General features: G+C 44.0%; 1 protein-coding gene across 1 annotated transcript in view; it reads right to left on the bottom strand.

Annotated features, from left to right (window-relative positions):
* Nucleotides 1-500: 500 nt before the first annotated feature.
* The window catches only part of LOC124047892 (transmembrane protein 132C-like), a 196031-nt gene continuing 174595 nt past the window's right edge, over nt 501-21936 (bottom strand). The window contains exons 8-9 of the mRNA XM_046368220.1: nt 5330-5521; nt 501-3067 (exon numbers count right to left, since the gene is read on the bottom strand). Coding sequence (XP_046224176.1) covers nt 2012-3067; nt 5330-5521 — 1248 coding nt within the window. The 3' untranslated portion in view covers nt 501-2011. The remainder of the gene's footprint in view (nt 3068-5329; nt 5522-21936) is intronic.

Here is a 21936-nt window from a genome sequence, read left to right as displayed (position 1 = left end):
TCTTCACAGGTTCTAGGGCTTGTACTTCATTAGAATAGCATTGACATCTGGGTTGTTAAATGGGTACAATAATTTAGCTTGAAGACATGTACTGTATATACTGTCAAGTTTGACATTAACATGTAGTAAACCACATCCGAGTAATCCTTAATTAGCTTTCCCATTCACAAAGAGGAGCCATACCTGTGTTCTATGGGACATATACAAATTGTCGAAGAAAGGTACAAAATGCTTTTTAATGTATTAGAGTTGGAGAGGGAACTGTGACTTACACTATGAGTAGCATTAGAGTAAATGGTGGAAATACTTGTGATACTCATCATTAGGGCCAATGAGTTTTTCCTAACCACATGACCTGACCAGGAAAAACTCTGGTCCCCATAGGCTAATATGTGATCAAAATATGGAAATAGTTCTGGGGTTGTAAGACAACTCTCGGTTCAGCCATGTCTGAAGTAGTACTTTAGGGATGCAGACATCACAATAACTTATTTCCCCAGCTTACTATCTGCCTGGCAGATGCACAAATGCACAAACACCAAATTGCCAATCTCATTAGAGCAGCAGTCGGTTTGTAGAAATGGATAGGATGGATGGGTAACTGAGTCTGGACAGATAGATAGAGGGATGAATTAAACATCTAGACAAATTAATCAAACAGAAACAGGAGAGAGAGGTTTCACCTTTTAGTTTTAATCAAATCCAGAGGCCATTTTGAAAACAGTAAGGGATGGACATCTATGGATCTGGATCTATGGATCTGATTGACGGGGAGGAAGGAGGGATGGGGATGGACTCGTCAGGATTTTTGCCATAGAGCGGATCACTATTCCACCTGGAACTCAGCAGCTCATGTCATTAGAGTTTAGTTTAATGTACTAGCATCCGTATACTAGTATGCCATACTGATCTGCACCAACCATTGGTTCTGGTAATAGACCTGTATTATATTGTGTGTTTGGGTTCGATGACTCAGTCTAAGTGAAATAATCTGGAGTGATTATGGTCCATCTGAAAGTGGAATAAATAGATACAAAATGGGGATTTAACACGATGTAGCTCACCAACAGTTACGCTCACCAATAATTACAGGTAAGGTCAGAATTGAACTAATTACACGAGGAGTAAAAATCTCCATATAGGCTACAGGTTTAACCTAGAAATTGGAAACAGTCAAAGGAATCATATCAACTACCTTGACAACAAAAAAACAAAAGAATGTCACAAACAGCAAGTAGGAGACACTCCTGTTGACTTCTAATAATAGAGAGAAAAGGAAAGATAAGAAGAAAAAAAAAGAAGAAGAAAACACAACCTAGAGCTCAGCTATTCAATGAATGTCATGTCTTTGACAGGGATGTGTGTGAGAGAAGCATGTGTCTTATAGGGAGGACTCTACAGTATGTACACATTTATTTCTGACGGATCAACAGGAACTAAGACAGGCTTTGTCTTTAGTAACATGCATGTTGATCTCTGGAGAACAAAATTAAATGCAAAAAGGAGGACAGACTAAAGAAAGATGTTACAAAATATTGTCTCTCATACTCCAAACCAGTCTCTATGCTCAACGTATTTACAATGTTAATAGCTTTGAACACTTCTCTCATAGACTGTAATTGCTTAATAACATAATACACAGCAGAATAAGGAAATTATGATTTAAAAAGTCAACAAAGAGAGCTGTGCGTGAAAACAAAATTAAATAAGCTTATCTAAAATTAAAGACAGGGAGAAGATATATCTACTAATTAAAGTGTCATTCAAGTTTTAAAAATTCCCACATATCCAATGTGGTGTAATGGCAATTTGAGTTTCCCCTCATTTCTGATCCTTGACCATTCCGATAGTAACAATGGAAACAACAATGGCTGGAACGCTCCATCTTGTTGTCATAGCGAGGTACAGTACCAACCAATTTCAATAAAACGCACCCCTCACTCCCTCCTTACTCTGAAGGCATTCGGGTGTGTTAGAGTTACTCATTCGTCCACTAAAAATACAAGCGTCTCTATACAACGTTCTTTGTAGCGTTCTCGTTCAACCTCTCCATGTAATTCCGGAGCTCTTGCGAGTCCCCGAGCTCGATGTCTGGACACACCCACTTAATGTCGTTGGTCAGTCCGAGTGCCAGTGGGCTCAGAACTGGGCATCCATTATTGGGCTTGACGTTGGAGAAGGTGGTGAATTTGACCCTCTTCCTCTTGGTGGTGGGTGAGTTGAGTGACTCGTTCCTACCTCCCGGACAGCTTCCCTGGGCACTGCTCTTCAGGGCCCCTCCATTCAGCAGCTGGCTGCCCTCCTCCAGGGTTGAGCCCAGCTCGTCCTGCTGCTGCTGCAGGCACAGGCCCTCATTCTGGCCAAGCCACACCCAGTCGTGGGCATGAGGCATTGCCTCAGGGGCCTCCAGGGGCAGCTCCTTGCTGCGGTACTTGAGGGCGTAGGAGATGCAGTTGATGAGGAAGACTAGGATGGCCAGGCAGAAGACCCCCAGCAGGGCATACATACCGATCTCCAGGTCTGTGAGGCCACGGCGGGACGACAACAGGTCCTCCTCTGTGCTGCGGCCCCGCGGCAGCTCCGCCTGGGCAGGGAACTCAGAGAACTCTCCAGGGACTCCTCCGTCAGCCAATAGCCTGTCCCCATTGGGCCTCACCGGGATGGGGGCCTTAACCGTGGTAGCGTCCCGATTCATGATTCCAGCCTCAATGTCAGAGATGGAGCCTCCGTAGTAGGGTGGGTCTGGTCGGGTTCTGCTTCCGGGGCGGCTGTACAGCTCCTCAGAGCTGCCAAACCTAACACTGATGTTTCCTACCCCGGCAGCCAGAATGATGCGTCGCTTCGTCTTCCGGCAGAACTCTGATGATGTCATCTCTACGCGCACCAGTAACCCTTGGCCTTCACCCTTTGCCACGATAACCGGCCACTTCCACTCGGTGCTGCGCTGTACTGACACCACCTGCTCGTCCAATGAGGTGGCTGTGAGCACAAAGTGGGTGGGGTCATAGTGGTCCAGAGGGGTCATGGAGCCGTCACTGAACTGAAGCCAGGCACTGATAAGAGATTCCTGAGGAACCATACATACACACAAACACACACACACACGCACACACACAGACATCAGTGCGTTACCAGTCTTGTTTTTCCATCAAAAGGGTAAACTAAACAACACTGTCTGAGTAGCACTTCAACAAAGCCAATCTCTTCCCACATCTCTACTCTAGAACACCAACTCCCATTGGGACATACTGCAGCTTAAAAGGAAAGAATGCTCCCTGTCAATGTAAACTGTTACTGTTACTAGACACAAGCAACCATTTATCTGCAGGAATCACATCTTTTCATCTTTATCAAGCGAGAAAAAGAAAGAAAGAGTGAGTGTAGAAGTAATGGGAGAGAAAGAACCCTGACAGATGTACAGAGATGTTTTAATTAGCCAGATTTAAAAGCACAGGAGAATTTCAGCTGAGCAGGTCTCTGCAGCTGTTCCTCTGAAAATGGGTTAGTTTCAGAAGCAAACATCTTCATTCAGATAAGATCAATAATTTGATGTCAGAATCTGATCATATTCACTATAAAGGATAAAATGGCAGCCAATGTGACTCTACCAATTCCAGGTGAGAAAGTTACAGTTTACCTTTATCACATATCTCATGTAAACATTTTGAAAATTCCCATACACAATTTATATCTATTGGTCAACATACAGTCAAAAAAGGCAAAAAAGCAAAAAAGTATTTAGTCAGCCACCAATTGTGCAAGTTCTCCCACTTAAAAATATGAGAGAGGCCTGTAATTTATCATAGGTACACTTCAACTATGACAGACAAAATGAGAAAAAAAAACAGAAAATCACATTGTAGGATTTTGTATGAATTTATTTGCAAATTATGGTGGAAAATAAGTATTTGGTCAATAACAAAAGTATCTCAATACTTTGTTATATACCCTTTGTTGGCAATGACAGAGGTCAAACGTTTTCTGTAAGTCTTCACAAGGTTTTCACACACTGTTGCTGGTATTGTGGCCCATTCCTCCATGCAGATATCCTCTAGAGCAGTGATGTTTTGGGGCTGTTGCTGGGCAACACGGACTTTCAACTCCCTCCAAAGATTTTCTATGGGGTTGAGATCTGGAGACTGGCTAGGCCACTCCAGGACCTTGAAATGCTTATTTGGGATCATTGTCATGCTGAAAGACCCAGCCACATTTAATCTTCAATGCCCTTGCTGATGGAAGGAGGTTTCCACTCAAAATCTCACGATACATTGCCCCATTCATTCTTTCCTTTACACGGATCGGTCGTCCTGGTCCCTTTGCAGATAAACAGCACCAAAGCATGATGTTTCCACCCCCATGCTTCACAGTAGGTATGGTGTTATTTGGATGCAACTCAGCATTATTTGTCCTCCAAACACGACGAATTGAGTTTTCACCAAAAAGTTAGATTTTGGTTTCATCTGACCATATGACATTCTCCCAATCTTTTTCTGGATCATCCAAATGCTCTCTAGCAAACTTCAGACGTGCCTGGACATGTACTGACTTAAGCAGGGGGACACGTCTGGCACTGCAGGATTTGAGTCCCTGGCGGCATAGTGTGTTACTGATTGCAGGCTTTGTTACTTTGGTCCCAGCACTCTGCAGGTCATTCACTAGGTCCCCCCGTGTGGTTCTGGGATTTTTGCTCACCGTTCTTGTGATCATTTTGACCCCACGGGGTGAGATCTTGCGTGGAGCCCCAGATCGAGGGAGAATAACAGTGGTCTTGTATGTCTTCCATTTCCTAATAATTGCTCCCACAGTTGATTTCTTCAAACCAAGCTGCGTACCTATTGCAGATTCAGTCTTCCCAGCCTGGTGCAGGTCTACAATTTTGTTTCTGGTGTCCTTTGACAGCTCTTTGGTCTTGGCCATAGTGGAGTTTGGAGTGTGACTGTTTGAGGTTGTGGATAGGTGTCTTTTACACAGATAACAAGTTCAAACAGGTGCCATTAATACAGGTAACGAGTAGAGGACAGAGGAGCCTCTTAAAGAAGAAGTTACAGGTCTGTGAGAGCCAGAAATATTGCTTGTTTGTAGGTGACCAAATACTTATTTTCCACCACAATTTGCAAATAAATTAATCCTACAATGTGATTTTCTGGATTTGTTTTTTAATTTTGTCTGTCAAAGTTGAAGTGTACCTACGATGAAAATTACAGACCTCTCTCATCTTTTTAAGTGGGAGAACTTGCACAATTGGTGGCTGACTAAATACGTTTTTGCCCCACTGTATGATACTGTATGTTTGGTGCAGTAGGTTGCTGAGTCATGTGTGTGTGGTTACCTGTTTAAGTTTCTGCATGACTTCCTGTGTTGTAGCCGTGGCGACGATGGCCCTGTTGCTCCCTGGGCTGAGCTGGAGGGACAGAGAAAGGCCAGAGACCAGCTGCACTCCCAGCTCTGTCACACTCACTTTGTCTTCCAGAACCCTGACCATACGCTCAGCCAGGATCGAGTCAGACAGAGGGGACATCACCTACAACATTATACACACACATTAGTATACAAACAGACAAACACACACACACTTGTATTGGTTCAACTTCAAATATATCATTTCACACTGAAGCCAACACCATCAATAATGGACAGAGGGAGGAGCGAAGACGTCAACATGACAAGCTTATATTGAAGAAAGAACATAATGATGGAGGAACACCATGACCCAAGCTTTTTCATAATGTACAGTGTGTATATTAATCAAGATGATGCATGTACTGTACACTCAATGGCGTCTGTGATCACCAGCTTCACACTCAGACACACTCAGACACACACACTCCGCCTCATCTATCTGACTGGCAGTTCCCCGGCTCCGGGGCATGCTGAAGATGTAAGCATGTAAATGTGAGTGATGTGTGATGAGAAGGGAAGTACTTCCATCCACTCCCATTAGGTCTGAGTCTCCTCTCCACCATCCTCCTCTGCTCCACCACCCGCCCACACACAGACTCACGCTTCCACTCCCTCCACACAGGCATAATGAACTGTCAGCACTGATCACTGCCTCATCTGAAAAGGACCATGGCCAACACACTCCTCCTCCACAGCACCGTACTATTAAAGCTGCATGCTACTGGCTGCATGCTAACGACATAGCTAAACACACTGGGAACACACCGGCCCAGCTGTGTAGATATGTGTACTATGGCACCTGTAGGGCTGGGTCGAAGGTCAAACATATAAGGCCCAGGGGTAATTTGCGATCTGTTTAAGAAAGCTGGTGGTATGACAGACGTCACTACAAGAGAGGAATTTGAACAAAAAAAATATTTCAAAATCAAAATTAGTTTTTTTTCAGAAATGCCTTCTTGAACATGTGAACTTTCGTGTCTGTTAATAACAAACTTGTATGTCATCCTTAAATATGAATAAAATTGTTACATTACAAGCCTAGTTGGTTTAGCCACAGACAAAGGGAGGAACCTTCCCACTAGCCATGATTGGCTGAGATAATGGATGGGCTGGACATAACGAGACATGAGTTCTGATTGGTCTGCTATGTCGCAGGTGTCTGTCTAAAACATGAGCTGCTCAGATAATCCTTGCGACCACATTTACAAAACAAAGATATAGCCAAGGAGAACTGCAAAAGAATAGACTGTGTTCAATACCGGAGGAAAACAAATTGGAGCGAGCTTTCGGGTCACGCACCTCAACCACAACAGTACACTTCACTCGACCCTCATTCTGAACAGGGCTTACTTCTTCATTTCTCAAAGGAAAAACATCAACCAATTTCTAAAAACGTTTGACATCCAATGGAAGCAATAGGAACTGCAAGCAACGGCCTTAGAATTCTAGATTCCCATTGAAAACCCATTGAAAAGAGAGTGACCTCAAAAAATAATCCTGGATGGTTTGTCCTCGGGGTTTTGCCTGACAAATAAGTGTTGTTATACTCACAGACATCATTCAAACAGTTCAGTGTTTTCTATCCAAATCTACTAGTACTATGCATATTCTAGCTTCTGGGCCTGAGTAGCAGGCAGTTTACTTTGGGCACACTTTTCATTCGGACGTGAAAATAGTGTCCCTAGCCTTAAGAAGTTTTAAAGACTACAACCACTCAAGCCATAGACTATTCTCTCTGCTTCAGCACGGCAAGCAGTACCGGTGCATCAAGTCTGGCACCAACAGGCTCTTGAACAGCTTCTATCCCCAAGCAATACAACTCATAAGTAGCTGTCAAAATGACTATGCGGACTGAGTTAACCTTTGAACTTTATTGACCTTTTATTTTAAAAATGTCACTGTTTCTATGCACATTCGCAGGACCCTACACACTTAATCCATCACCTACTCACTCACACATAATATGCACGTACGTTTATACTGACTCCACACACACACACTCCCTCACATACAAGCTGATTCTACTCTGTTTATCTTATATCCCGCTGCCTAGTCACCTTACCCCAATACATATCTACCTTCCTCACTGTAGTGTCCCTTCACATTGTAAATATAATATTGGAACTGACCCTGTATATAATACTGCTTACTTACTTATTGTATTCTTCAAAAAAAAAATTATAGTATGACATTGTTATTGATTATTGCATTGTTGGGTTTTGAGTTTATAAGAAAGGCATTTCACTGTACTTGTGCATGTGACTCTCTCACTATACTTGTGCTGGCTCTCTAACTACATGTATGATCTGTGTAGTAATGTTATTAATATCTCAGAAAACCATTTGCATTTCTAGGTGTAGCCTACTGTTAGCTATCTAGCTAACATTGAATCCAGTTGGTTAACTTTAGCTACCAGCAGATGCATACTACATCATTCCATGCATGGTGGCTAGCTATGACAATCTGCTTGTATTGCTTCTGCATGGGTTGGGATTATTGTTCATTGCTTAGCTGGCTAGCTAGCTACATGTCTAAACAAAAGACTCCACTTTGCCAGATGATTACATGACCCATTAACTTAGCCAGCTGTGTCTGGGGGTGATTATGGCCATCTATGCGAACAGATTCTAGGCAATAGAGACCCATCCACTTAGATATATGTTATTGGGGAGAGGTTATAGCCTCTTTTTCACATGACCTATCAATTTAGACAAGTGTGTTCCTGGGTAAGCTTCATCTAATAATGATCAAATATTTTTCTCTGGAATTAGTCTTTCACCATTTTGGTATTTTTATATTTTATTAGGAAAGCAGCATCTACTCTTCCTGGGGTCCACACAAAATATGAAATATAACATAATACAGCACATTAATAGACAAGAACAGCTCAAGGACAGAACTACATCAATTTAAAAAAGGCACACATAGCCTACATATCAATACATACACACACACACACTATCTAGGTCAGATAAGGGAGAGGCGTTGTGCCGTGAGGTGTTACTTTATCTGTTGTTTTAAACTATGTTTGCTGTTCATTTGAGCAATAAGAGATGGAACAGAGTTATACGCAATGGTAGCTCTATATAACTCTGTATGCTTTCTTGAATATGGGGACTGTGAAAAGACCCCTGGTGGCATGCCTGGTGGGGTAAGTGTGTGTGTGTGTCAGAGCTTTTAAGTTGACTATGCAAACTATTTGGAATTTTCAACACATTAATGTTTCTTATAAGAAGAAAAAGTGATGCAGTCAATCTCTCCTTAACTCTTAGCCAAGAGAGACTGGCATGCATAGTATGTATATTAGCCCTCTGAACACAATGAAGAGCAAGAGGTGCTGCTCTGTTCTGGGCCAGCTGCAGCTTAAATAGGTCCTTGCACCACACGACTGGACAATAATCAAGATAAGACAAAACTAGAGCCTGCATGATTTGCCACTGCAGAACACACCTGACTCTCCTCCACCAGTCATACAAGGAGAATGGTCTAATGTCTTCCATCAACAAGAGAGCTAGCCCAAGCAAGCACTGGTTACAACTGAAGCATGAGGACTTGCAGCAAGTTGTGAACCTCAACAACTATGCAAAGGATAATGCAATAGTATTACCAGGACAGAAAAACTTTGATGGAAGGTTGCTGCCATGTGACAAAAACAGGGGTGGGGCGTCTCCACAAGGAATCGATGACAACACTTGGTATGTAAAGCATAAACAACACATTTTGACTGTTTCATTTACCACCACCGTGATTGGAACTACTTTTATTGATCTTGCATTTTTATAAAGTGTAATTTTACCTGGAGTTTTTCCTTATTGTAGTCAAATCAAATTAAATGTTATTTGTCACACGTGCTGAATACTACAGGTGTAGACCTTACTGTGAAATTGTAACGTTCGTCGTCTTCCTCTTCTGAAGAGTAAGAGATATCGGACCAATTTGCAGTGTGGTAAGTGCCCATTTTAATAAGACAACTGAACACTACAAAAATAACAACGTGACACAACCAAAACGGTCCCGTGTGGTAACTCACACGGAAAATAATCACCCACAACTCAAAAGTGAAACCAGGCTTCCTAAATATGGTTCTCAATCAGGGACAACGATACAAAGCTGCCTCTGATTGAGAACCATACCAGGCCAAACACAGAACTCCCAAAACATAGAAAAAGGAACATAGACAACCCACCCAAAGGTCAAAATGTGACAGAAATGTTTACGTACAAGCCCTCAACCAGTTTTAAGAAAATGTTTACAAAATAAACTAAAGTAAAATATTTTTAATAAAATCAAAAAGTAACAGAAGAAAATTACATAACAATAACGAAGCTATACACAGGGGGAGGTACCTAGTCAATGTGCGGGGGTACAGGTTAGTCGAGGTAATTTGTAAAGTGACTACAGTATGCATAGATCGTTAACAGAGAGTAGATGCAGTGTAAAAACAAAGGGGGTGGGTCAATGTAAATAATCTGGGTGGACATTTGATTAATTGTTCAGCAGTCTTATGGCTTGGGGTTAGAAGCTGTTACGGAGCCTTTTGGTACTAGACTTACCATGCGGTAGCAGAGAGAACAGTCTATGACTTGGATGGCTAGATTCTTTGACAATTTTTGTTCCTTCCTCTGACACCGCCTAGTGAACTCAGCAAAAGAAATAAACGTCCTCACACTGTCAACTGCATTTGTTTTCAGCAGACTTAACATGTGTAAATATTTGTAAGAACATAATAAGATTCAACAACTGAGACATAAACTGAACAAGTTCCACAGACATGTGACTAACGGAAATGGAATAATGTGTCCCTGAACAAACGGGGGGTCAAAATCAAAAGTAACAGTCAGTATCTGGTGTGGCCACCAGCTGTATTTAATACACAGCATTGAGATTGCCTGCAATCACAACAAGCTTAGTCAGATGATGCTGTGACACATAGACCCAGACCATGACCGACCCTCCACCTCCAAATCGTTCCCGCTCCAGAGTACAGGCCTCTGTGTTTTTATTTATTTATTTTATTTCACCTTTATTTAACCAGGTAGGCTAGTTGAGAACAAGTTCTCATTTGCAACTATGACCTGGCCAAGATAAAGCGGAGCAATTCGACACATACAACAACACAAAGTTACACATGGAATAAACAAAACATACAGTCAATAATACAGTACAACAAAATAAAACAAAATCTATATACAGTGAGTGCAAATGAGGTAAGTTAAGGAAATAAATAGGCCATGGTGGCGAAGTAATTACAATATAGCAATTAAACACTGGATTTGTAGATTGGCAGAAGATGAATGTGCAGGTAGAGATACTGGGGTGCAAAGGAGCAAAATAAATAAATACCAGTATGGGGATGAGGAAGGTAGATAGATGGGCTGTTTACAGATGGGCTATGTACAGGTGCAGTGATCTGTAAGCTGCTCTGACAGTTGGTGCTTAAAGCTAGTGAGGGAGCAGCATAGAACTGGAAGGAAAGACGACCAAAGGACGAATTGGCTTTGGGGGTGACCAGTGAGATATACCTGCTGGAGCGGGTGCTACGGGTGGGTGCTGCTATGGTGACCAGTGATCTGAGATAAGGTGGGGCTTTACCTAGCAGAGACTTGTAGATAACCTGTAGCCAGTGGGTTTGGCGACGGGTATGAAGCGAGGGCCAACCAACAAGAGCATACAGGTCACAATGGTGGGTAGTGTATGGGGCTTTGGTGACAAAACGGATGGCACTGTGATAGACTGCATCCAGTTTGTTGAGTAGAGTGTTGGAGGCTATATTATAGATGACATCACTAAAGTCGAGGATCGGTAGGATGGTCAGTTTTACGAGGGTATGTTTGGCAGCATGAGTGAAGGATGCTTTGTTGCAATATAGGAATCCGATTCTAAATTTAATTTTGGATTGGAGATGCTTAATGTGAGTCTGGAAGGAGAGTTTACAGTCTAACCAGACACCCAGGTATTTGTAGTTTCAGAGCCGTCCAGAGTAGTGATGCTGGACGGGCGAGCAGGTGCGGGCAGTGATCGATTGAATAGCATGCATTTATTTTTACTTGTGTTTAAGAGCAGTTGGAGACCACGGAAGGAGAGTTGTATGGCATTGAAGCTCGTCTGGAGGTTAGTTAACACAGTGTCCAAGGAGGGGCCAGAAGTATACAGAATGGTGTCGTCTGCGTAGAGGTGGATCAGAGAATCACCAGCAGCAAGAGCAACATAATTGATGTATACAGAAAAGAGAGTCGGCCCGAGAATTGAACCCTGTGGCACCCCCATAAAGACTGTCAGAGGCTCTCCGATTTGACACACTGAACTCTATCAGAGAAGTAGTTGATAAACCAGGCGAGGCAATCATTTGAGAAACCAAGGCTGTCGAGTCTGCCAATAAGAATGTTGTGATTGACAGAGTTGAAAGCCTTGGTCAGGTCGATAAATACAGCTGCACAGTAATGTCTCTTATCGATGGCGGTTATGATGTCGTTTAGAACCTTGAGCGTGGCTGAGGTGCACCCATGACCAGCTCTGAAAACAGATTGCATAGCGGAGAAGGTATGGTGGGATTCGAAATGGTCAGTAATCTGTTTGTTAACTTGGCTTTCAAAGACCTTGGAAAGACAGGGTAGGATAGATATAGGTCTGTAGCAGTTTGGGTCTAGAGTGTCACTGTTATGCCGGTGAGTGAGGACCCAAAAGCGACTTAACAGAAACAGAGTTTATTCAAGTCCAAAACAGAAAACGACAAATCCTGAATCCTTAACAGAAAATGTCCAAACGGGGAATAACAGAAATCCTCTAGTCTGTAGAGGGGAAGGACAGGAGAAGCGGCCACAGACTGCAGGTCGCTTCGGGTAGGCGCAGGCCGTAGCTGACAGAGACACCTGCTCACACGCAGCATCTGATGAAGGCAAAAACACGACAGGACGGAACAAGAACACAGTACAGCAAACAAGGATCTGACAAGGACAGAAGCGGAAACAGAGGGAGAAATAGGGACTCTAATCAGAGGGCAAAATAGGGGACAGGTGTGAAAGAGTAAACGAGGTAGTTAGGAGAATGAGGAACAGCTGGGAGCAGGAACGGAACGATAGAGAGAGAGAGAGAGAGAGAGAGAGAGAGAGAGAGAGAGAGAGAGAGAGAGAGAGAGAGAGAGAGAGAGAGAGAGAGAGAGAGAGAGAGAGAGAGAGAGAGAGGGAAAGAACCTAATAAGACCAGCAGGGGGAAACGAAAAGAAGAGAAAGCACAGGGACAAGACATGACAATCTATGACAAAACATGACAGTCACCCCCTTTGAAGAGGGGGATGACCGTGGCAGCTTTCCAATCTTTGGGAATCTCAGACAATACGAAAGAGAGGTTAAACAGGCTTGTAATAAGGGTTGCAACAATTTCGGCAGATCATTTTAGAAAGAGAGGGTCCAGCGAGAAAGAGAGGGTAACATTCCTTCAATGATAAACACGAATCCGACCATCACCCCTGGTGAGACAAAACTATGGACTCTATGCCTGTACTGTCTGGTCCAGCGACGGTGGGTTTGTGCCCATAGGCGACGTTGTTGCAGGTGATGTCTGGTGAGGACCTTCTTTACAACAGGCCTACAAGCCCGCAGTCCAGCCTCTTTCATTCTATTGTGAACAGTCTGAGCGCTGATGGAGGGATTGTGCATACCTTGTGTAACTCGGGCAGTTGTTGTTGCCATCCGTATACCTGTCCCGGATGATCAGCTGTCCGTCCTGTCTCCCTGTAGCGCTGTATTAGGCGTCTCACAGTACGGACATTGCAATTTATTGCCCTGGCCACATCTGCAGTCCCCATGCCTCATTGCAGCATGCCTAAGGCACATTCACGCAGATGAGCAGAGACCCAGGTGTTTCTCAGAGTCAATAGAATGGCCTCTTTTAGTGTCCTAAGTTTTCATAACTGTGACCTTAATTGCCTACTGTCTGTAAGCTGTTAGTTTCTTAACCACCGTTCCACAAGTGCATGTTCATTTATTAATTGTTTATGGTTCATTGAACAGGCATGAGGAACTTTACAATGAAGATCTGTGAAAAGCTGACCACGACTCCATTTTGCTGATCCCTGCCTACAGGCAGAAATTAAAACAAGAGGCTCCCACGCTGAGGTCTGTCCAACGCTGGTCAGACCAAGCTGACTCTACACTCCAAGACTGCTTCCATCACGTGGACTGGGACATGTTTCGTATTGCGTCAGATGGGAATATTGACGAATACGCTGATTCGGTGTGCGAGTTCATTAGAACGTGCGTCGAAGATGTCGTTCCCATAGCAACGATAAAAACATTCCCTAACCAGAAACCGTGGATTGATGGCAGCATTCGCGTGAAACTGAAAGCGCGAACCACTGCTTTTAATCAGGGCAAGGTGTCTGGCAACATGACTGAATACAAACAGTGCAGCTATTCCCTCCGTAAGGCTATCAAACAAGCTAAGCGTCAGTACAGAGACAAAGTGGAATCTCAATTCAATGGCTCAGACACAAGAGGCATGTGGCAGGGTCTACAGTCAATCACGGACTACAAGATGAAGTCCAGCCCAGTCACGGACCAGGATGTCTTGCTCCCAGGCAGACTAAATAACTTTTTTGCCCGCTTTGAGGACAATACAGTGCCACTGACACGGCCTGCAACGGAAACATGCAGTCTCTCCTTCACTGCAGCCGAGGTGATTAAGACATTTAAACGTGTTAACCCTCGCAAGGCTGCAGGCCCAGACGGCATCCCCAGCCGCGCCCTCCGAGCATGCGCAGACCAGCTGGCCGGTGTGTTTACGGACATATTCAATCAATCCCTATACCAGTCTGCTGTTCCCACATGCTTCAAGAGGGCCACCATTGTTCCTGTTCCCAAGAAAGCTAAGGTAACTGAGCTAAACGACTACCGCCCCGTAGCACTCACTTCCGTCATCATGAAGTGCTTTGAGAGACTAGTCAAGGACCATATCACCTCCACCCTACCTGACACCCTAGACCCACTCCAATTTGCTTACCGCCCAAATAGGTCCACAGACGATGCAATCTCAACCACACTGCACACTGCCCTAACCCACCTGGACAAGAGGAATACCTATGTGAGAATGCTGTTCATCGACTACAGCTCGGCATTCAACACCATAGTACCCTCCAAGCTCGTCATCAAGCTCGAGACCCTGGGTCTCGACCCCGCCCTGTGCAACTGGGTACTGGACTTCCTGACGGGCCGCCCCCAGGTGGTGAGGGTAGGCAACAACATCTCCTCCCCGCTGATCCTCAACACGGGGGCCCCACAAGGGTGCGTTCTGAGCCCTCTCCTGTACTCCCTGTTCACCCACGACTGCGTGGCCACGCACGCCTCCAACTCAATCATCAAGTTTGCGGACGACACAACAGTGGTAGGCTTGATTACCAACAACGACGAGACGGCCTACAGGGAGGAGGTGAGGGCCCTTGGAGTGTGGTGTCAGGAAAATAACCTCACACTCAACGTCAACAAAACTAAGGAGATGATTGTGGACTTCAGGAAACAGCAGAGGGAACACCCCCTATCCACATCGATGGAACAGTAGTGGAGAGGGTAGCTAGTTTTAAGTTCCTCGGCATACACATCACAGACAAACTGAATTGGTCCACTCACACTGACAGCGTCGTGAAGAAGGCGCAGCAGCGCCTATTCAACCTCAGGAGGCTGAAGAAATTCGGCTTGTCACCAAAAGCACTCACAAACTTCTACAGATGCACAATCGAGAGCATCCTGGCGGGCTGTATCACCGCCTGGTACGGCAACTGCTCCGCCCTCAACCGTAAGGCTCTCCAGAGGGTAGTGAGGACTGCACAACGCATCACCGGGGGCAAACTACCTGCCCTCCAGGACACCTACACCACCCGTTGTTACAGGAAGGCCATAAAGATCATCAAGGACATCAACCACCCGAACCACTGCCTGTTCACCCCGCTATCATCCAGAAGGCGAGGTCAGTACAGGTGCATCAAAGCTGGGACCGAGAGACTGAAAAACAGCTTCTATCTCAAGGCCATCAGACTGTTAAATAGCCACCACTAACATTGAGTGGCTGCTGCCAACACACTGTCATTGACACTGACCCAACTCCAGCCATTTAATAATGGGATTGATGGGAAATGATGTAAATATATCACTAGCCACTTTAAACAATGCTACCTTATATAATGTTACTTACCCTACATTATTCATCTCATATACATATGTATATACTGTACTCTACAACATCGACTGCATCCTTATGTAACACATGTATCACTAGCCACTTTAACTATGCCACTTTGTTTACTTTGTCTACATACTCATCTCATATGTATATACTGTACTCGATACCATCTACTGTATGCTGCTCTGTACCATCACTCATTCATATATCCTTATGTACATGTTCCTTATCCCCTTACACTGTGTATAAGACAGTAGTTTTGGAATTGTTAGTTAGATTACTTGTTGGTTATCACTGCATTGTCGGAACTAGAAGCACAAGCATTTCGCCACACTCGCATTAACATCTGCTAACCATGTGTATGTGACAAATAAAATTTGATTTGATTTGATTTGATTTGATTTGAAGTTATTGGATTTTTAGGAATTATCTTTGAAAGACAGGGTCCTGAAAAGGGACATTGCTTTTTTGCTGAGTTTATATAGGATTCAATCTTTACCTGTTTGGTGGGTCGTCTGAGGGCATATAGGGATTTCATATACAGTAGGGAGAACAAGTAGTTGATACACAGGTTTTCCTACTTACAAAGCATGTAGAGGTCTGTCATTTTTATCATAGGTACACTTAACCTGTGAGAGACGGAATCTAAAACAAAAATCCAGAAAATCACATTGTATGATTTTTATGTAATGAATTTGCATTTTATTGCATGACATAAGTATTTGATACATCAGAAAAGCAGAACTTAATATTTGGTACAGAAAACTTTGTTTGCAATTACAGAGATCATATGTTTCCTGTAGTTCTTGACCAGGTTTGCACACACTGCAGCAGGTATTTTGACCCACTCCTCCATACAGACCTTCTCCAGATCCTTCAGGTTTCGGAGCTGCCGCTGGGCAATACGGACTTTCAGCTCCCTCCAAAGATTTTCTATTGGGTTCAGGTCTGTCCTCCCCTCAATACGGTGCAGTCATCCTGACCCCTTTGCAGAAAAGCAACCCCAAAGAATGATGTTTCCACCTCCATGCTTCACGGTTGGGATGGTGTTCTTGGGGTTGTACTCATCATTCTTCTTCCTCCAAACACGGGGAGTGGAGTTTAGACCAAAAAGCTCTATTTTTTGTCTCATTAGACCACATGACCTTCTCCCATTCCTCCTCTGGATCATCCAGATGGTCATTGGCAAACTTCAGACGGGCCTGGACATGCGCTGGCTTGAGCAGGGGGACCTTGCATGCGCTGCAGGATTTTAATCCATGACGGTGTAGTGTGTTACTAATGGTTTTCTTTGAGACTGTGGTCCCAGCTCTCTTCAGGTCATTGACAAGGTCCTGCCGTGTAGTTCTGGGCTGATCCCTCACCTTCCTCATGATCATTGATGCCCCACAAGGTGAGATCTTGCATGGAGCCCCAGACCGAGGGTGATTGACCGTCATCGTGAACTTCTTCCATTTTCTAATAATTGCGCCAACATTTGTTGCCTTCTCACCAAGCTGTGCAGGTCTACAATTTTATCCCTGATGTCCTTACACACAGCTCTCTAGTCTTGGCCATTGTGGAGAGGTTGGAGTCTGTTTGATTGAGTTTGTGGACAGGTGTCTTTTATACAGGTAACGAGTTCAAACAGGTGCAGTTAATACAGGTAATGAGTGGAGAACAGGAGGGCTTCTTAAAGAAAAACTAACAGGTCTGTGAGAGCAATAATTCTTACTGGTTGGTAGGTGATCAAATACTTATGTCATGCAATAAAATACAAATTAATTACTTAAAAATCATACAATGTGATTTTCTGGAGAGATTCCATCTCTCACAGTTGAAGGGTACCTATGATAAAAATTACAGACCTCTACATGCTTTGTAAGTAGTAAAACCTGCAAAAGCGAGTCACTGGTACTTCCTGCTTGAGATTTAGCTTGTAATCCAAATGGAGGGCGACGGAGAGCTTTGTATGCGTCACTGTGTGTGGAGTAAAGGTGGCCTTATACAGGTCATTGAGTGCAGTCTTAGTTGAGTGCAGTCTTATATTTTGACTATTTTCTACACTGGAGAATAATAGTGGAGATAACAAAACTATGAAAACTATGAAATAACACATATAACACACTTCAGTAGTAACCAAGAAAGTGTTAAACAAATCAAAATATATTTTGTATTTTAGATTCTTCAAAGTAGACACCCTTTCCTTTGATGACAGTTTTGCAAACTCTTGGTATTCTCTCAACCAGCTTCACCTGGAATGTTTATAGTTTTGATGTCTCCACTATTTTGATGTCTCCACTATTATTATACATGGTAGAAAATAGCAACAAAAAAACCTTGAACGATTAGGTGGGTCAAAGCTTTTGACTGGTACTGTAGATGAGAACTCTCTTGGTAGATAGTGTGGTCTACAGCTTATCATGATGTACTCTACCTCAGTTGAGCAATACCTCGAGATCTCTTTAATATTAGACATCACGCACCAGCAATTATTGACAAATAGACACAAATCCCCGCCCCTCGTCTTACCAGACGTAGCTGCTCTGTCCTGCCGATGCACAGAGAAGCCAGCCAGCTCTATATTATCTGTATCGTCTGATAGCCACGTCCCGGTGAAACATAAGATATTACAGTTTTTAATATCCCGTTGGTAGGATAGTCTGAATTGTAGATTGTCCAGTTTTTTCCAATGATTGCAAGTTGGCCAATAATACTGCGGGTAGTGGTAGTGTACCTACTCGTTGGTGAATTCTTACAATACACTCTGCCCTCCTCCCCCCTTTTCTCTGTATTTTCTTTTCGCGAATGACAAGGATTTGGGGTTTGTCTTGACAAAGAATGCATATCCTTTGTGTTGAACTCATTAAAGAGTTCAATTGCTGTTTTGATGTCCAGAAGCTCTTTTCGGTCATAAGAGATTGAAGCAGCAACTTTATGTACAGAATGAGTTACAAACAATGTGAAAAAATGAACAAAAAAGTATAAATGGCGACATTATCAAAAAAGACTACTACTTTTACCACTTTTAGTCTTGAAATCTTTGGTTGTTTACTACACTACCTTACTCACTCTGTTGACGACATCGCCTCACAAGTGAATCCTTAAAGAGATGGGTGGGTCTAAGGCTTATTAAGAGGGTGGGAACGATGCTGAATGGGTGTGAACAAAGAGGTATAAAAACTGAACCAAAACTTTTCAAGGACCATTTCTCTTTTTAAGTGGGGTTACAAGTTTATAAACGTTCAAAGCTGCATTACTTTGCCATTGTTATTCCGAATGCAGTGTATGACAGACCATTTTGAAGCTCTGAGTCTGTACTTCTGTCAAATGTCAAAAACAACATTTTGGATTCGTCGGAAAGAGATGAGGTGTCACATTTGCAGTCTGTGGTTTGAAGTGATATGACCTCCCCACATGTGTTACCATGAGCATATATGTAGAGATACCTTGTTGTTAACTTGATGCATTAGGTCTATTTAGGACTATCTTATTATCTAAGTGGGTACATTGCGTCACTGGTCAGATTAAGCCAAAGCTTTATCCTAAAACCCAGCAGCACACCTACCACCACATTTTCATTCAATGTCCTTTAATCTACTCTAGAATTAAGTGAAATAAAATAATACATATACAAAAGTAACATAGAAAGGTAAAGAGGGCCTTTTTATATTACATCTGTTGGTGACATTGTGGAGGCATTGTCAAAACAATGAACCATTCGAAGCTGTATTTGAAGCTTGGGGAAAGCAGTGATTGTGCCTTTAAAAGCTAATAACCGGTTTTATGAGGTAAAGTGATTAATCAATTTAGCAGCAGCTAAAACAACAGGGCAGGGAGAGATGCATCTGACACATGAAATGGGTTTTATTATTGGTAACCTTGGAGACCCAGGATCATCTACTCCCTTTTCAGCAGATTTCTTTTTGATAGTTTGATTACAAGTGTCATGTTTTGTCATTGATTGTCATGTCTTGTCCCTGTGCTTCCCCTTCTATTCGTTTCCCCCTGCTGGTCTTATTAGGTTCTTCCCCTCTTTATATCCCTCTCTCTCCCCCTCCCTCTCTCCCTCTCTCTCTCTCTCTCTCTATCATTCCGTTCCTGCTCCCAGCTGTTCCTCATTCTCCTAACTACCTCATTTACTCTTTCACACCTGTTCCCTATTTTGCCCTCTGATTAAGTCCCTATTTCTCTCTCTGTTTTCGCTTCTGTCCTTGTCGGATCCTTGCTTGATGTTTGCTGTTCTATGTCCTCGTTCCGTCCTGTCATGTTTTTGCCTTCTTCAGATGCTGCGTGTGAGCAGGTGTCTAGATCAGCTACGGCCTGCGCCTTCCCGAAGCGACCTGCAGTCTGTGGTCGCATCTCCAGTTGTTCCCCTCTACTGACTAGAGGGTTTCAGTATTCCTGTTTTTACTTGGAATAAACGCTGTTTCTGTAAAGTCGCTTTTGGGTCCTCATTCACCTGCATAACAGAATGATCCGACCAAGTATGGACCCAGCGACTACGGATTCTCGCAACTCAGCCGTCAAGATCCAGGGAGCGATGCTCGGCAGACACGAGCAGGAATTGTCTGCTGCTCGTCATGCCGTTGAGACCCTGGCCGCTCAGGTCTCCGACCTCTCAGGACAGTTTCAGAGTGTCCGTCTCGAGCCACCAGCTACTTCCTGGTCTTCCGAGTCTCCGGAACCTAGGGTTATTAACCCACCATGTTACTCTGGGCAGCCCACTGAGTGCCGCTCCTTTCTCACCCAGTGTGATATTGTGTTCTCTCTCCAGCCCAACACATACTCTAGAGAGAGAGCTCGGATCGCCTACGTCATATCACTCCTTACGGGACGGGCTCGGGAGTGGGGCACAGCTATCTGGGAGGCAAGGGCTGAGTGTACTAACGAGTATCAGAGCTTTAAAGAGAAGATGATACGGGTTTTTGATCGTTCAGTTTTTGGGAGGGAGGCTTCCAGGGTCCTGGCTTCCCTATGTCAAGGTGATCGATCCATAACGGATTACTCTATAGAGTTTCGCACTCTTGCTGCCTCCAGTGACTGGAACGAGCCGGCGTTGCTCGCTCGTTTTCTGGAGGGACTCCACGCTGAGGTTAAGGATGAGTTTCTCTCCCGGGAGGTTCCTTCCAACGTGGATTCTTTGATTGCACTCGCCATCCGCATAGAACGACGGGTAGATCTTCATCACCGAGCTCGTGGAAGAGAGCTCGCGTTAACGGTGTTCCCCCTCTCCGCATCTCAACCATCTCCTCCCACTGGCTCAGAGATTGAGCCCATGCAGCTGGGAGGTATTCACATCTCGACTAAGGAGAGGGAACGGAGAATCACCAACCGCCTTTGCTTCTATTGCGGTTCTGCTGGACATTTTGTCATTTCATGTCCAGTAAAAGGCCAGAGCTCGTCAGTAAGCGGAGGGCTACTGGTGAGCGCTACTACTCAGGTCTCTCCATCAAGATCCTGTACTACCTTGTCGGTCCATCTACGCTGGACCGGTTCTGTTATGCAGGTGAATGAGGACCCAAAAGCGACTTGGCGAAAACAGAGTCTTTAATCCAGTTTAAGGAAATAGCAATACTCCTAGACAAATCGGAGCGGTAAATAAAGCATAAAAACAATTTCACTCGTAATCACGAGAACTGACTGGAGACTCGATAATAAACTGCAGGTTGCCTCGGGAAGGCACTTGACCGTAGCAGACTCAGACACCTGCTCACCACGCAGCATCTGAGGGAAACACGACACGACAGGGCGATACAAAGACACAGCACGGTGAACAATAGACAAGGATCCGACAGGGCAGAAACGGAAAACAAGGGGAGAAATAAGGACTCTAATCAGGGGAAAAGATAGGGAACAGGTGTGGGAAGACTAAATGATTGATTAGGGGAATAGGAACAGCTGGGAGCAGGAACGGAATGATAGAGAGAAGAGAGAGAGAGAGGGAGAGAGAAAAAGGGGAACGAACCTAAAAAGACCAGCAGGGGGAAAACGAACAGAAGGAAAAGCAAAATGACAAGACAATATAAGACAAAACATGACAGGTTCGGCAGCTTCCTGCAGTGCCTTGATAGACTCTGGGGCTGAGGGTTGTTTTATGGACGAAGCATGGGCTCGGAAACATGACATTCCTCTCAGACAATTAGGGGAGCCCACGCCCATGTTCGCCTTAGATGGTAGTCTTCTCCCCAGTATCATATATGAGACACTACCTTTAACCCTCACAGTATCTGGTAACCACAGTGAGACCATTTCCTTTTTGATTTTTCGTTCACCTTTTACACCTGTTGTTTTGGGTCATCCCTGGCTAGTATGTCATAATCCTTCTATTAATTGGTCTAGTAATTCTATCCTATCCTGGAACGTTTCTTGTCATGTGAAGTGTTT

This window comes from Oncorhynchus gorbuscha, linkage group LG11 (assembly GCF_021184085.1).
Source record: "Oncorhynchus gorbuscha isolate QuinsamMale2020 ecotype Even-year linkage group LG11, OgorEven_v1.0, whole genome shotgun sequence".
In the NCBI taxonomy this organism is placed as follows: Eukaryota; Metazoa; Chordata; class Actinopteri; order Salmoniformes; family Salmonidae; genus Oncorhynchus; species Oncorhynchus gorbuscha.
Note: the sequence above shows the minus strand (reverse complement) of the source record. Positions and strands in the feature narration are given on the sequence as shown.